General features: G+C 35.0%; 1 protein-coding gene across 2 annotated transcripts in view; it reads right to left on the reverse strand.

Annotated features, from left to right (window-relative positions):
- Positions 1–13,960, reverse strand: part of ZCCHC7 (zinc finger CCHC-type containing 7) — a 283,186-nt gene that overhangs the window by 91,020 nt on the left and 178,206 nt on the right. For both annotated transcript variants that reach the window (XM_043978572.1, XM_043978571.1), the window contains exon 3: positions 4,350–4,393. In XM_043978572.1, coding sequence (XP_043834507.1) covers positions 4,350–4,393 — 44 coding nt within the window. The remainder of the gene's footprint in view (positions 1–4,349; positions 4,394–13,960) is intronic.

Raw genomic sequence — 13,960 nt, forward strand, 5'->3', positions numbered from 1 at the left:
ATATAATGAAAAGATCATTCCATACCTATCCTTTTCAGGGTTTATAAAATGACTACTGTATTTTATCTAAGCTTTTTTCTGCATCTATTGATATAATCATGTGTATTTGGAAGTTTTAATTTTAAATATGATTATGTTTTCCTAATGATGAGCCATCTGTGCACTCCAGGTTTAAGTCTAACTTGATTAGGCAATGATTTTATAAATAAACTGCTGTAATCTTTTGGCCAAGATTTTATTTTTAAAATTGCTTTATAGTTTTTTCTGGCTTAGCCAATATTAGGGATATTTTTCTTTCCTCTAACCCTCTCTATTTATTTGTACAAAAGTTATGTCTTTTGTTATATAACATATAACATTTTATTTTGGAAAATATGGTCAACCATTGTTATAGGGTGAACAGATGATGATATTTTACTGTAAAGGATATTATCATGACATAAGAAATGAGATGGTGTCAGAAAATCTTGGAAAACATGAACTGACAGTGACTTGATTAAAACCAGGAAAAATTTTTATATAATGACAACATTATAAAAAAAAACTTGGAAATATTGAAGAACTGATAAAAGCACTGACCAGCCAGGTATCAAAAGGACCTATGATGACACATGTTACTTACTTCTTGACAGAATGTGAATAGACTCATATGTGGGGGAAATACACATTTCTGGATGTGGTTTCAGTGCAGATTTGTTTTGCTCAGCTATATTTATTTATTATAGGGTTGGGGTTTTTTGTGCTGTTTTTAATTGGGCTTAAGGAAACAGGGAGGGTAAGGACCATAGCAAAGATAAAGAAAAGGAAAAAAAAGGACAATTTCTAAATCTTTTATTTTTCTTTTAATTCACTCAATATTATCTTTTTTCATAACCATCTTCCCATTCAAATTTGGTCTATTTCAATTATTAAATCTGTGGGTGGGTGGGGTGTGTGTGTTCCCAATCCCATGAGCATGTGTTCTTCCTTCCTTTGTCCAGCTGAGATGGGAATGAAGTTCACTTGATGCTAACTCCTCTCTCCACTACCATCTTCCTTTATGTTTGTATATTTGTATCATTCATCCAAATTCTGAAAAACAGCAAATCCCATCTACTTATTCTTCCTTTCTATACAAGTGTATCCCTTTTACCTTCCCCAAACTCTTAGAGCAGAACCAATCACCCACAGGTCTTCTAGTTTTCTTATTTAATTCCCTGAATACCCTTTGAAAACATTAATGTTCTGAAGGAACACTTATTACTTCTCCCTTTCAGTGTTAGGATTTTATCATCAAATAGCCCCTTCCAATTGTTCAACTAAATTTCCCTGGGTCTTGTTTTTGTATTTCAAAGTTCCTACTCACCTCAGGTATTTTCATCAAATATACCTGAAAGTTCTCTATTTCATTAAAGGTCTCTCCCCGCCCCCCGCCCCTGGTAGGATTATATTGAACTCTGTTGAATAAATTATTCTTGTTTGCAAGCCCTTATGTTTTTCTTTCTTTACTATAGTAGTCTAAGATTTTAAATTTACAGTAGAAGTTGCCAGGTTTTGTGTGATCTTGATTATGGTCACATGGTACTTGAATTCTTTCATTTTGCTTAGTCTCACATTTTTTTAATTAGTGGTTATGCTCAAGTTTGCAAGGTATGACATTTTTGGGTTGGAGCTTTTGGGAATGTACAGTTCTATTATCATTCTGCAGATCCTAATGGATGCAGAATAATTCTGTGTTAACCTTTCTTTTATGTTTGGATGTCTTTCTCTTGGTCAACCGTAGATTTGTCACTGGAGCCATTGAATGTAACCATTCTGAATGTGTCTTGGAGTTTGAAACATATATTCTTTCAATTTGCCCTTTGTTTTCTGTATTTAGAAGTTCAGGGTAATTTTCTTGCAATATTTCTTAAAATAAGGTATTTTTAAAGTTTTTGTTTCATCCTTCTAGGAGTCCTATCATACTTAAGTTGTCTATGGACATCCTATATTTGAGATCAATGACAATAGCTTATACTTTGGCTTTTGGCATATGTTCTTTTAGTGTGGTTGCCATTTTCTTCTCTGTCACATTTTCCTCAATTTCAGCACTTCCATATTCCAAATCTGTTCATCTTTCTTTTATTAGGAGAAATTCTTCACCATGGAATAAGTTGCTCACCATGGAATAATTTGTGTTTTTCCCCCTCTAATATATATTAAGTTTTTATTTATGCATTGAGAGTTACAACTTCTAACAAATATTAATTCCTAATTTCTTTTCTTATAGATTTAACTTCTGAACCATTCTGGAATTTCTTGTTATTCCATGCTCTCGGGATTCCAAAGGCTTCTGTGAAATTTTCATCTTATATTTGTTAAGAAGGCTTTTTAATCTGTTTGCCCATTTAGTACTCTTTCTTCCCTCTAGCTGTAGCACACTGGTGATTTATTTGTTTATGCTCTAGGTTTTATTGAAGGTTTTCCTCTTAAAATCTTTGTCTCTACATTAATTTATCCTTTAATTTCTTTCTGTTACTTACTTTCTGACTCCTCTCCGTTTGCTTCTGTGTAATACCTCTAGTGCTATACTGTAAAAGACTTTCAACATCCTCTCACACTGGCTGACTTAGGTTTATCTGCCTTGGCCCCTACCCTAAGTGGCCTTTGGAAGCACATTATGGTCTTAGATAGATTTCAGTCCCCTTTCCTTCAGGCCTGGTGTAGTCATTTATACTTAGTTCTTCTCCAGTTCCTCAATTGTATCTCATTCTATTTCTCTGGTGAAACTGAGTTAGCCACTGTCACTTTTTTCAAGACTGAATGATGGCATTTCAGACAGTCTTTGCAGCCTTGGGGATTCTTAACCAAGGAAACATCATAGGCAGAAGGCAGAAAGCTTCGCGACCACCCGACCCCCACCCCCGCAATAGCTGCGGAGAAATTAGTGCTACTTTTTGTGTGGTGCTGGGTGTGCCAGCAAAGTGCCTATGGCAGGAACAAATCCTAACTGCATAGTATGTATGAGTCTCTGGGTAGGTTTGCACATTCTTACTCAGTGTGGAGGCTGGTGAAGGAGGGTTTTAAGTAAATGATTTAAAAGTGAGCCTTCTTGGGGGCAGCTAGGTGGCACAGTAGATAGAGCACCAGCCCTGGAGTCAGGAGGACCTGAGTTCAAATCCGGCCTCAGACACTTGACATTTACCAGCTATGTGACCTTGGGCAAGTCACTTAACCCTCACTGCCCAACCAAAAAACAACCAAAAAATGATCCTTCTATTGTGTTAAATAATATTACACTATTGGTGGTCTGTCTTAATTTAGTCTGTTAATTCAACTATAACTGCTCTACAGCTACTGTAAAATTTATCTTTAATGGGTTTTTGATAGTTATTGGGGCCTAAGCAAAGTGCCTAGTTTTCCATTTTGTTAGTTTCTTCACCCAAGAGTCAATGTTTCTTTCTTTGAGGACTGTTAGCAATTCCCTCTACCTGCCAGATATGCTTATAATTAATATTATTGAAAGATTAAAATGTCTCTAATGGAGAGTGTTTCATGTTGTCTCCACACTGATGACATTCTTTTCCTTCCATGTTTTTCCCCCTCCTATTTTAAAGGAGCCCAAACCAACTATCTTGAACTGAAAAGTGAGTAAAATACATTAACAACATCATACACAAACTCCAGGAGTTTATAATTCCTGGCTGCCACCCTTCTTCATACTATTTAGTAAAAATCAAATTAAAATACAAATGATAAAAATATTATTCAAATCTAGATAACTGGCTGAATAGTATTCCTTAATCTTTCTCCTTTAAAACGTAAAATGATTCTACCATTTAACAAGATGAATGCTACTAATGTGAAAGCAACAAACACCTGTCACACACTAAATATAGGCTAACCATTTCCTTCTACTGAAGAAACAGCTATTTCCTGTGTCAGTCTTGTTAAAGTACTAGTGCCAAGCCATGTAGGCACATACATAGTCCACAGCAATGAGTATGTCCAAAACCACAGAATTCTATTCCATTCATCAAGACATGTAAGGAAATAAGCCTCAATTTCTTTGTAAATGAGAAGTTTAGACAGGAGCAATAGGATCATAAGATTTAGAACTGGAAAGGTCCTTAGAAATTATTTAGTCCAACTCCCTCAATTTACAGATGAAGGAAACAAGACCCAGAGTAGAAATAAATGATAATAAAGTACAATATTTCGGGTCACTTTAAGCTAAAAAATGTCTATGGTTTTACTGAAATTCAGTTACTGTTAGAGTGAAAAGGTTGATTTAATTTTCTAGAAAGCATCATAAAGATATGAAAGTAAACATGATTAATGTAAATAAACCTTGAATGTTATTTACAATATTTAAAAGAAATTTATTTTACCTCTAGATCTTTATCACTGATGAACCAGTTTACATCATTTTTGTCTGAAAAACAAACATAAATAAGATTAATTCATTATACTTTTTTTAAAACCCGCTACATTTCAAAAACTAAGTTGATAAATATGGAAATTTAAGATTAATTCATTACATATTTTTAAAAATACCTCTACATTTAAAAAGTTGATAAATATGGAAATTTAATTTTCAAAAAAGAACATGTTAAAATGAATATTGATTTATGTTATCAATTCTGAACATTAATAAAAATCCTTTGGCTCTTCAAAGCATTTATACAGATATACCGCTAAACCACCATGCCTGAACTCTAACAGAACTTATTTAAATTAAAGTTGGAACCAAGCTTGTTGGTTTCTAACTGGCTTCCATTTTGAGTTGCATATGCATACATTTAAAATCAGAATTGTCTCTGATCACATCAGGATTATCACCTTACCACTGGGAAGCATGTAACTTAATGCTAGCACTACAGAACTTCAAATCTACTGCATAACAGAGAATAAAAAGCAAAACCCTTCAGTAAGTCAATGGCTAGCCTTTAATTTTAATATGTAAAATGTGAAGGATGTAGGGACAAAATCTACTTCTTTATATAGTACCTTTCTCTCTCTCTCTCTTTGTAGTCCCATTGTAAAACTGTAAATGGCTGTTACTTCTTCAGCCCATGTCTGCTGGCAACATGTTAGAAGGGTACTATGTCTAATGCAGAAGCTGGGGTGTAAACAAAGCACTGTTGCAGGGTTGTTTTTTTTTTTAAGCAAAGGAAAGATTCTTCCACCCCCCACCTTATTCCTCTATCTCAAATATACCAATCCAGCCTGACTAGTTACTTTATTCTATTCTATTGAAAGGAAATTTGAAGAGCCATGAAGTAATCTACATTTCTCCAGGCCTATGAGCAGTAAAAAATGTCTTATAGATATATTCTAAAATAAAGTATTTTACTAAGAAAACCATTCTGCTTTAAAAAAAAAAAAAGACCAACTCAGAGGAAGGCAGAGATGTTTCCCAGATGATTATGTTCTTTGTAAGTTTGGAAGCAGCAACCAAGAAAGAATACATTAAAGAGCTGCTTCTTTTATTTTTCCTGTCACCACCCACACTAATCAATAGTCAAAGGAGCCATTTGTCCTGGACACCAAGTCATAACACTGAACATCAGCTTTGTTATCTCAGTCTCCATATTTCCTAGAAATTAAAAATCTAGTCAATTTAAGATTATTAGGTAAAAGAAAAAAGGAACCTGCCAATGATACATAAAATAACAAACTACCTTCACCAGCAAGAATATTGTAATGAATATAAGGTAGCTTTGAAAGGTCAAATATACTATGTTTAAAATATTATCCTGGAATTTAGTAATATTCTAGGTCATAAGCTGGCAATTCCTCAATAACTTATTGCACATTTTAAACAAATATGATGGAACTAGCAAGATCCTTCATGAGGTTTTGAGTATTCATTGGATTGACAGCGTTTCTTAACCAGTGCACTGGGAAAAACACTTTGGTGGTGATAAGACAAATGAGTTTTTTCATAGTTCCAATGTGGCTTTTTGTTTACTCAGGGACCCTGAATTCCTTTCCCTTGTCATTTCTACTCCCTTCGTGGATCCCAAATAATAGGACATACAGCAAATGCTTAATACATGTTTGTTGATTACCTGACAGCATTTTAAAGCAGTACAACCACCTACCCATTAATTTCCTCTGGTTCAGCCCCCACCCACCCACCCAGAATCCCAAACACCACATTAGACTCTGCTTTTCTCACACATTTCTCCCCCAAAAGGTATGCATCCAGCATAGAGTCCAAATCAAATAAGTTTCTATAGATACTGAGACCTTCAGATGTTGGACAAATTCAAGAACATTGCCAAGCCTTCATGTTTCTCTTGACTCTCATAAGCACTAAAAAGAGCTCATCCTAAATATTCAGACAGGAAGAAACCGAATAGATTAAGGATGCCTATTGTCCATACTTATTTGTATGGACAACCCAGAGTTGATCCATCAGTATATATACCCTTGGACAGACCTTCCAAAAGGATGAGGCGAGCCCCAAACTGAGTAGATGGAACTGCCTTTGGGAAACTGCTCAATGCTTTTAATGATCCCAAACATGTGTCTCCTTGAAAAAAGAAGTATCTATCTCTTCAACAACTTTCTTCCAATGATGTAGTATGGCTGCAAGTCATGGAATATCACAGTCCATAGAAAGTTTAGTTTTATATCATCTAAAAGACAATGGAGGGGAATATGGTGATTCTAAGTAGGCTGCAAAACTATCAATGGATTGTTTTATAGGAAACAAAATGGAGACAATGATGAGGATGCCTGTAGAACCTGAAAGAGGATGAGGATGAATCAGAAATGGAATTGACAAAATACGATGGCCAGGATAGATAGTGGTGTAATAAAGGAGGCCAACAGTAATTTCCAAGAAGGACATTCAAGGTATAGGAGACTTCTAATCCATAGGAGTCCTGGATAACCAGGGAGCAACCAGTATTTGTTATGTTTCCTTGGTGCGAGGCTCTGTGCTAAGCACTGCCTTGCAGCCATAATATCCTACTACTGTCCGTCTTACTTGTTACCTTCTTGTATCATAAAAAGGTGCTTCAGTGGTCCTCTTTTGCACCTTTTTTTCCTTGTTTTTGCTGCTCTGTACCTACTTTACATACCACCCAACCCATGACCCTGGATTCAGGAGGACCTGAGTTCAAATCTGGCCTCAGACCCTTGACACTTACTAGTTGTGTGACCCTGGGCAAGTCCCTCAACTGTCTCACCAAATATATATATATATATATATATATATATATATATATATATATATATATATATATATATATATATATATATATATATATATATATAATAAAAATTACACATTTAATTTTTTGAGATTCTATTACTTTTTCAATTGTTTGAACATGAGGTCTTTTCCCCTTCACAGATAGGTAGATTCAAATGGTAATTTATTCCCCACTCCTCTGAATTTGTTATGATGTTATATGCTCCATTACATACATAATTTGTTCAGCCATTATCTAATTGATGGGGATCCCCTTAATTTCTAGTTCCTTGCTTCTACAAAAAGAGCTGCTATAAATAGTTTTTCACATGTGATCTTTTTCCTCTTTTCTGATCTCTGGTATATAAATGTAGGAGGGGTGTCTTGGGGGCCAAAATGAACACAGAGTTTAAGTTGGGGTCATAGATCTAAACTGCTTTCCTGCATGGCTTCCTATTCATGGCTATCAATTCATAGCTCTACTAATAGTGCATTAATGCACATATTTTACCACAGTGCATCTAGCATCTGTCCTTTCCCTTTTCTGTCACCTTTGCCAATCCCATGGGTGTGAGTTGCATTTTAGAGTTATTTTGATTTTTGTTTCTTGAATTATTAGTGATTTGGAGCATTAAAAAGAAATATGACTATATATGACTCGGATTTCTTCCCTTGAGAACAGTCTTTCTCTATTTTTTACTCCTGTTTCCTTATTGAAAGTATTTCTAGGGGCAGCTAGGTGGCGCAGTACACCTGAGTTCAAATCTGGCCTCAGACACTTGACACTTACTAGCTGTGTGACCCTGGGCAAGTCACTTAACCCCAATTGCCTCACCAAAAAAAAGTATTTCTAAACCAAGTTTTTGTAGAAGAAAGTAGGTGTCTTCTACCCTCCTTTGACTACTTCAGAAAAAAGTGAAGTTCAAGTAGCACCCCTTTCTCAGATTTCTTTGTATAGACTTCTACTTGCACATTCCTATTATGTAGTTCCTCTACTCTTCCTCTCTCTCCGCCTCAGTGTATTATTTTCTTCCTCTGTTTATTTTCTTATTTTAAAATAATCAAAATATAACAAAATCACTCCTATGCTTTCTGTCATATGTGATTTCTTCTTTGACCCTTAGGGACACTGGCATCACTGTCCTTCTATTAGAATGTAAATAAGTCATCTTTACAAAATTTTTTCTGATTGTTTCCATGTATATTTACCTTATCATGTTTCTCTTGACTCTCATATTTATATTTCAAAGTTTCTACTCAGCTTTGGTCCATTAGACTGTGAGCTATTTGAGAAGAGGAACTGGTTTTTGCCTTTCTTTGTATCCTCAATGCTTAGCATAGGAACTGGCACTTAACTGGCACTTAGTAGGTGCTTGAGAAATGCTTATTAACAATTCTACCTGAATTTATTTACTTATTCAGTGTCATACCAATAAAACTATCTAAAAATTATTTTATAGAGCTAGAAAAAATAGTAACAAAATTCATTTGGAAGAACAAAAGGTCAAGAATATGAAGGGAAGAAGACTTCTGGGGTGGATCCAAGATGGCGGAGGAAAGGGAGGAACCTTTAGGAGCTCCCTACACAATCACTCCAAAAGAATATGAAGGGAACTAATGAAAAAAAAAATGCACAGGAAGGTGGGTTATCCATACCAAATCTGAAGCTATACTATAAAGTGGCCGTCATCAAAACTATTTGGTACTGGCTAAGTGGCTAAGAAATAGAATGGTGGATCATTGGAATAGGTTAGGAACAGGAGACACAGTAGTAAATGACTTTAGTAATGTACTGTTTGATAAACCCAAAGACTCCAGTTTCTGGGATAAGAACTCACCGTCTGACATAAACTGATGGGAAAACTCTAAGACAGTATAGCAGAAACTAGACATAGATCAATACCTTATACTGTATACCAACATAAGGTCAAAATGGGTACCTGATTTTGACATAAAGGGTGATACTATAGGCAAATTAGGAGAGGAAGTTTACCTCTCAAATCTATGGAGAGAAGAACAACATATGACCAAACAAGAGAGAGAGAATATTATGAAAAGCAAAATGGATCATTTTGGTTACATTAAATTAAAAAGGCTTTGTAAGAAGAGAAGTTTTAGATTAGAAGATTAGAAAGAAAGCAGAAAGCTGGGAAACAAAAAAATTTAATGTAATAAACATTTTTATTTATAGTTTTGGGTTCCAATTTTTATCTTTCCTTCCCTCCCTCCTTTCCCCCTTCCCTGAGGTGGTAAGCAATCAGATATGGATTATACATGTATGATTATGTAAAACACCATTTTTGTATAAGAAAACTTGAATAAAAGAAAAAATTAAAGAAAGTGAAAAATAGCATGCTTCAGTCTGTGTTGCATTAATATCAATTCTTTCTTGGGAGGTGGATAGTATATTTCAATACTCCTTTGGTATCGTCTTGGATCACTGTATTGTTGAGAAAAGTCAAGTCATTCACAGTTCTTCATCAAACAATACTGCTGTCTCTGTGTACAATGTTCTCTTTGTTCTGCTCACTTTACTATATATCAGTTCAGACAAGTCTTTCCAAAATCATCCTGCTTGTCATTTCTTATCACACAATAATATTCTATCACCATCAAAAACCACAGCTTATTTAGCCATTCCCCAATTGATGGGCATTCCTTTGACTTCCAATTCTTAACCACCACAAATAGAGCTGCTAAAAATACTTTTGTACAAATAGGTCTTTTTCTCTTTTGGGGTATGTGGAAAACAATTTTTATAGTATTTCTGATAAAAGCCTCCTTTCTAAAATATATAGAGAACTAAATAAAATTTATAAGAATACAAGTCATTCACCAATTGAGAAATGGTCAAAGGATATGAACAGGCAGTTTTCAGATGAAGAAATCAAAGTTATCTACTGCCATATGGAAAAAAAAATTCTCTAAATCATTATTGATTAGAGAAATGCAAATTAAAACAACTCTGAGGTACCACTTCACACCTATCAGATTAACTAATATAACAAAAAAGGAAAATAATAAAGGTTGGAGAAGATATGGAAAAATTGGAACACTAATGCACTGTTGATGTGAACATCCAACTGTATCTCAGTCAAACAGACAGAATACAGAAAATAATTGGTGAAAAGTATCAAGCACTGAATTCTAGACTTTTTATTGGAAGACCTCAATGGAAACTTCTCTTTGATGAAATAGCCAAATGTAACAGAGGGAAAACAGTTGGTGTTTTCTGTTGTGGACCCAGTTCTATTTCCAAGACTCTTCATCAACTGAGTAACCAGAACAATGCTTATGGGACAAAATTTGAATACTGATCAAACCATTTTGGAGAGAAATTTGGAACTATGTCCAAAGGGCTATAAAACTGTGCATACCCTTTGACCCAGTACTACCACTACTAGGTCTATATTCCAAAGAAATCATAAAAAAAGAGAAAAAGACCCACATGTACAAAAATATTTATAGCAGCTCTCTTTGTGGTTGCAAATAATTGGAAATTGAGGGGATGCCCTTCAACTGGACAATGGCTGAACAAGTTGTTGTATATTAATGTAATAGAATACTATTGTGCTATAAAAAATGATGAGCAGGCAGATTTCAAAAAAACCTGGAAAGACTTAAATGGATCAATGCTGAGTGAAGTGAGCAGAACCAGGAAAACATTGTACACAGTAAGAGTAACACTGTGTGATGATCTGCTGTGATAGACTTGGATGTTCTCAGCAATACAATGATCCAAGACAATCCCAAAGGACTCATGATGAAAAATGCTCTGCACATGCAGAAAAAGAACTGTAGAATCTGAATGCAGACTGAACCATACTATTTTCACTTATATTTTTTTGTCCTCTCTTGAGGTGTTTCCCTTCAGTTCTGATTCTTCTTTCACAACATGACCAATGTGGAAATATATTTAATGTAATTGTACATATATACCTTGTATCAGATTGGTTGCCATGGGGGGGGGGAGGGAAAAATTTGGAACTCAAAATCTTATAGAAACGCATGTTGAAAATTATCTTTGCATGTAACTAGAAAAAATAAAATACTATTCAACAACAACAACAAAAAAGAAATGCTTATTAACTTGGTCTTTTAATTAGGACTGTCTGGAAGTCCTCCTTTTGGTTGAAGATCCATTTATTCTAGCTAATTGTAGCCAGTCTTGCTGAGTAAATCATTCTTTGTTGTAGGCCCATCTATTCTGCCTTTTGGAATATCTTAGATTTCCATTCAGTCAATTGATTCTATTTCCAAAAGATCTCTTGATGAGCTCTTAATCTAACTAATTAGGTAATGGAGTGAGATAATAATAGTGCATTAGGTAATAAAACCTGGAAAACAGGAATCTTGAGTTCTAGTCTTAGGTGACTTTGAGTAAGTCAGTCAAGGTTTCTAGGTCTGTTGACTCTATAATTATGAGTAAGATAAAAAATTTACATTCAACAATCATTTAAGTACCTATTCTCTCCAAGGCCTTTTCTTTCCAAGGTAAGCAGCATAAGAGACACAAATATGAAACAAGACAGTCTATACCTTCAAGAAGCTTATGATCTACTAAGTGGGCTCTGATAAGCAACGGTCAAAGAATTAAATATAAGCTATTAATAACACGAAAAGATGTTTGTGTCAAAGAAAACTTTAGAATACTACCACAAAGCTTCTAGAAAAACAAAAACAAAACAAAAGTTTAATTCTGGAGGCACAGTGGGGAAACAGGCATTCTAATAGACTGTTGATGAGACTTCAGCCTGATGCAAACATTTTGGACAGTATGACAATATACAAGTCACAAAAATGACTTTTGACTGATAAGTCCTTTGACTATTAGGTCTAAAAGGCAAAAAAGAGTTATCTTTATCTGTATATAATTATTCATATTTATTTTAGTTCTAATGCCAAAAAATCCAAATCAACCTACATGTTAAAGAACCAGGAAATAGGGGGCAGCTAGGTGGCACAGTGGACAAAGCACTGGCCCTGGATTCAGGAGAACCTGAGTTCAAATCTGGCCTCAGACACTTGACACTTACTACCTGTGTGACCCTGGACAAGTCACTTAACCTTCAATGCCCCACAAAAACAACAACAACAAAAGACCCCCCCCAAAAAAAAAAAACCACAAACCCAGGAAATAGAACATTATTCCATAAAAATGAAACACACCAATTAATATCTATATGAAGTGATAAAATAAATACAGAAGAACCAGAACTATCTAAAAACACAACATAAGAGTATTTTTAAAAGAGAATTTCACCACTGCATTAATAGGTTGACATTCAAATTTTTTTAGGCACAGTGGAAAGAGCATTGGATTTGAAGTCAGAGAACCTAGATTCAAATCTGACTTTGACCAATTACTACTTTGTCATCTTGGGCAAGTCACCAAGGACCTGGATTAGCTAACTCTAAAGCTCTTTTCATCTCAAAAATATGTAATTCTGTGATCTCCTTATCTTTTTAAATCCCGTTATCTTCAAGACAGAATGAAACCAGAGCAAAAAAGGAGCACAGTTTTGGTGAAGTCTGGATGGGACACAGAATAAAAGCATCTGATTTGCTTAACTGTTTGTTAATTCTTTTTGTTCTGCCTTATTAAAGGTGGGGAGTTTAGGTTTGTCCTCTCTTTTCTATGTTTAATTGTTTTCATTAATGGTTATTAATAGAATCAAATGAATATATGACAAAGATAAATAACTGTACTGGAAAGGCACAGCAAAAACCATAATACAAAGACTAAGATACCCAGTGAAAAGATCTGTCCTAACCAAAATATTTGAGAAAGAAGAGTCCATTTTCAAGTATAGAAATAGGGGAAGGTTTCACGGAAGAGCTAGGACCTGAACTGAACCTTGAAGGAAAGGAAGAATCTATTTCAGGAATGGGTCAACACAAGAGAAAAGGTACAGTGTAAAGAGGAATGGCTGGAAGGTACAGCATGAGAAGGAGGTTACCTACCATCAGCTGGGAAGAGGATGAGAATAGATGACCTCTGAGGTTCCTCTCAGCTCTAAATTTTAATGGTTCTATGAAAACTAACACTGGTGAAAAATTAAATTAAGCAAATCAGATGCTTTGTGATCCCATTTAAGGGTTTTCTTGGCAAAGATACTGGAGTGGTTTGCCATTTCCTTCTCCTGTGCAGTTTACAGATGAGGAAACTGAGACAAATAGTATTAAGTGACTTGCCTGGGGTCAGGCCAGATTTGAACTGAGGAAGATGAGTCTTCCTGATTCCAGGCCCAGCACTCTGTGCACAATGCCGACTAGCTGCCCCAGTTTCTAATAGGATACTTTTTTTAGTGTGAGTGCTTTTTAGAAGTGTTTGATTTCAAATTTATAGCCACTGTATAACAAATCTCTTTCATAAGACTTTGAAACCATGCTGTAGTTGTAAGTACTGGACTACAAATCAGAGGACTTGGATTCAAATCCTGGTTCTGCCATCTGATGTGTGAGCCTAAGCAAATCACCTAACTTCTCTGGGCCTTCTTTTCTTCAACAGTAAAACCAACTCTAAGTCTATAATCCAGGATGACCAAATGAGGCTTGGGTTTTCTACTACCTGATAAGATGCAAGTAGTAATTCTGAAAATAAGGAGATACTATACAAAACAGTCTAAAATGTGAACTTGTGCTAATTTTCCATGTTTCTTTTAGTACAAGGCAATAATATAGATTTGGATTTTATTGATAATTTCAAAGTCTAATTCATTAAAAGCTTCTATGGAAACATAATGCACGCAATATAGTACACAGATGTAGACTGTTTTTGGTTTGTTGCATCGA

The sequence above is a fragment of the Dromiciops gliroides genome, chromosome 1 (assembly GCF_019393635.1).
Source record: "Dromiciops gliroides isolate mDroGli1 chromosome 1, mDroGli1.pri, whole genome shotgun sequence".
NCBI lineage: Eukaryota > Metazoa > Chordata > Mammalia > Microbiotheria > Microbiotheriidae > Dromiciops > Dromiciops gliroides.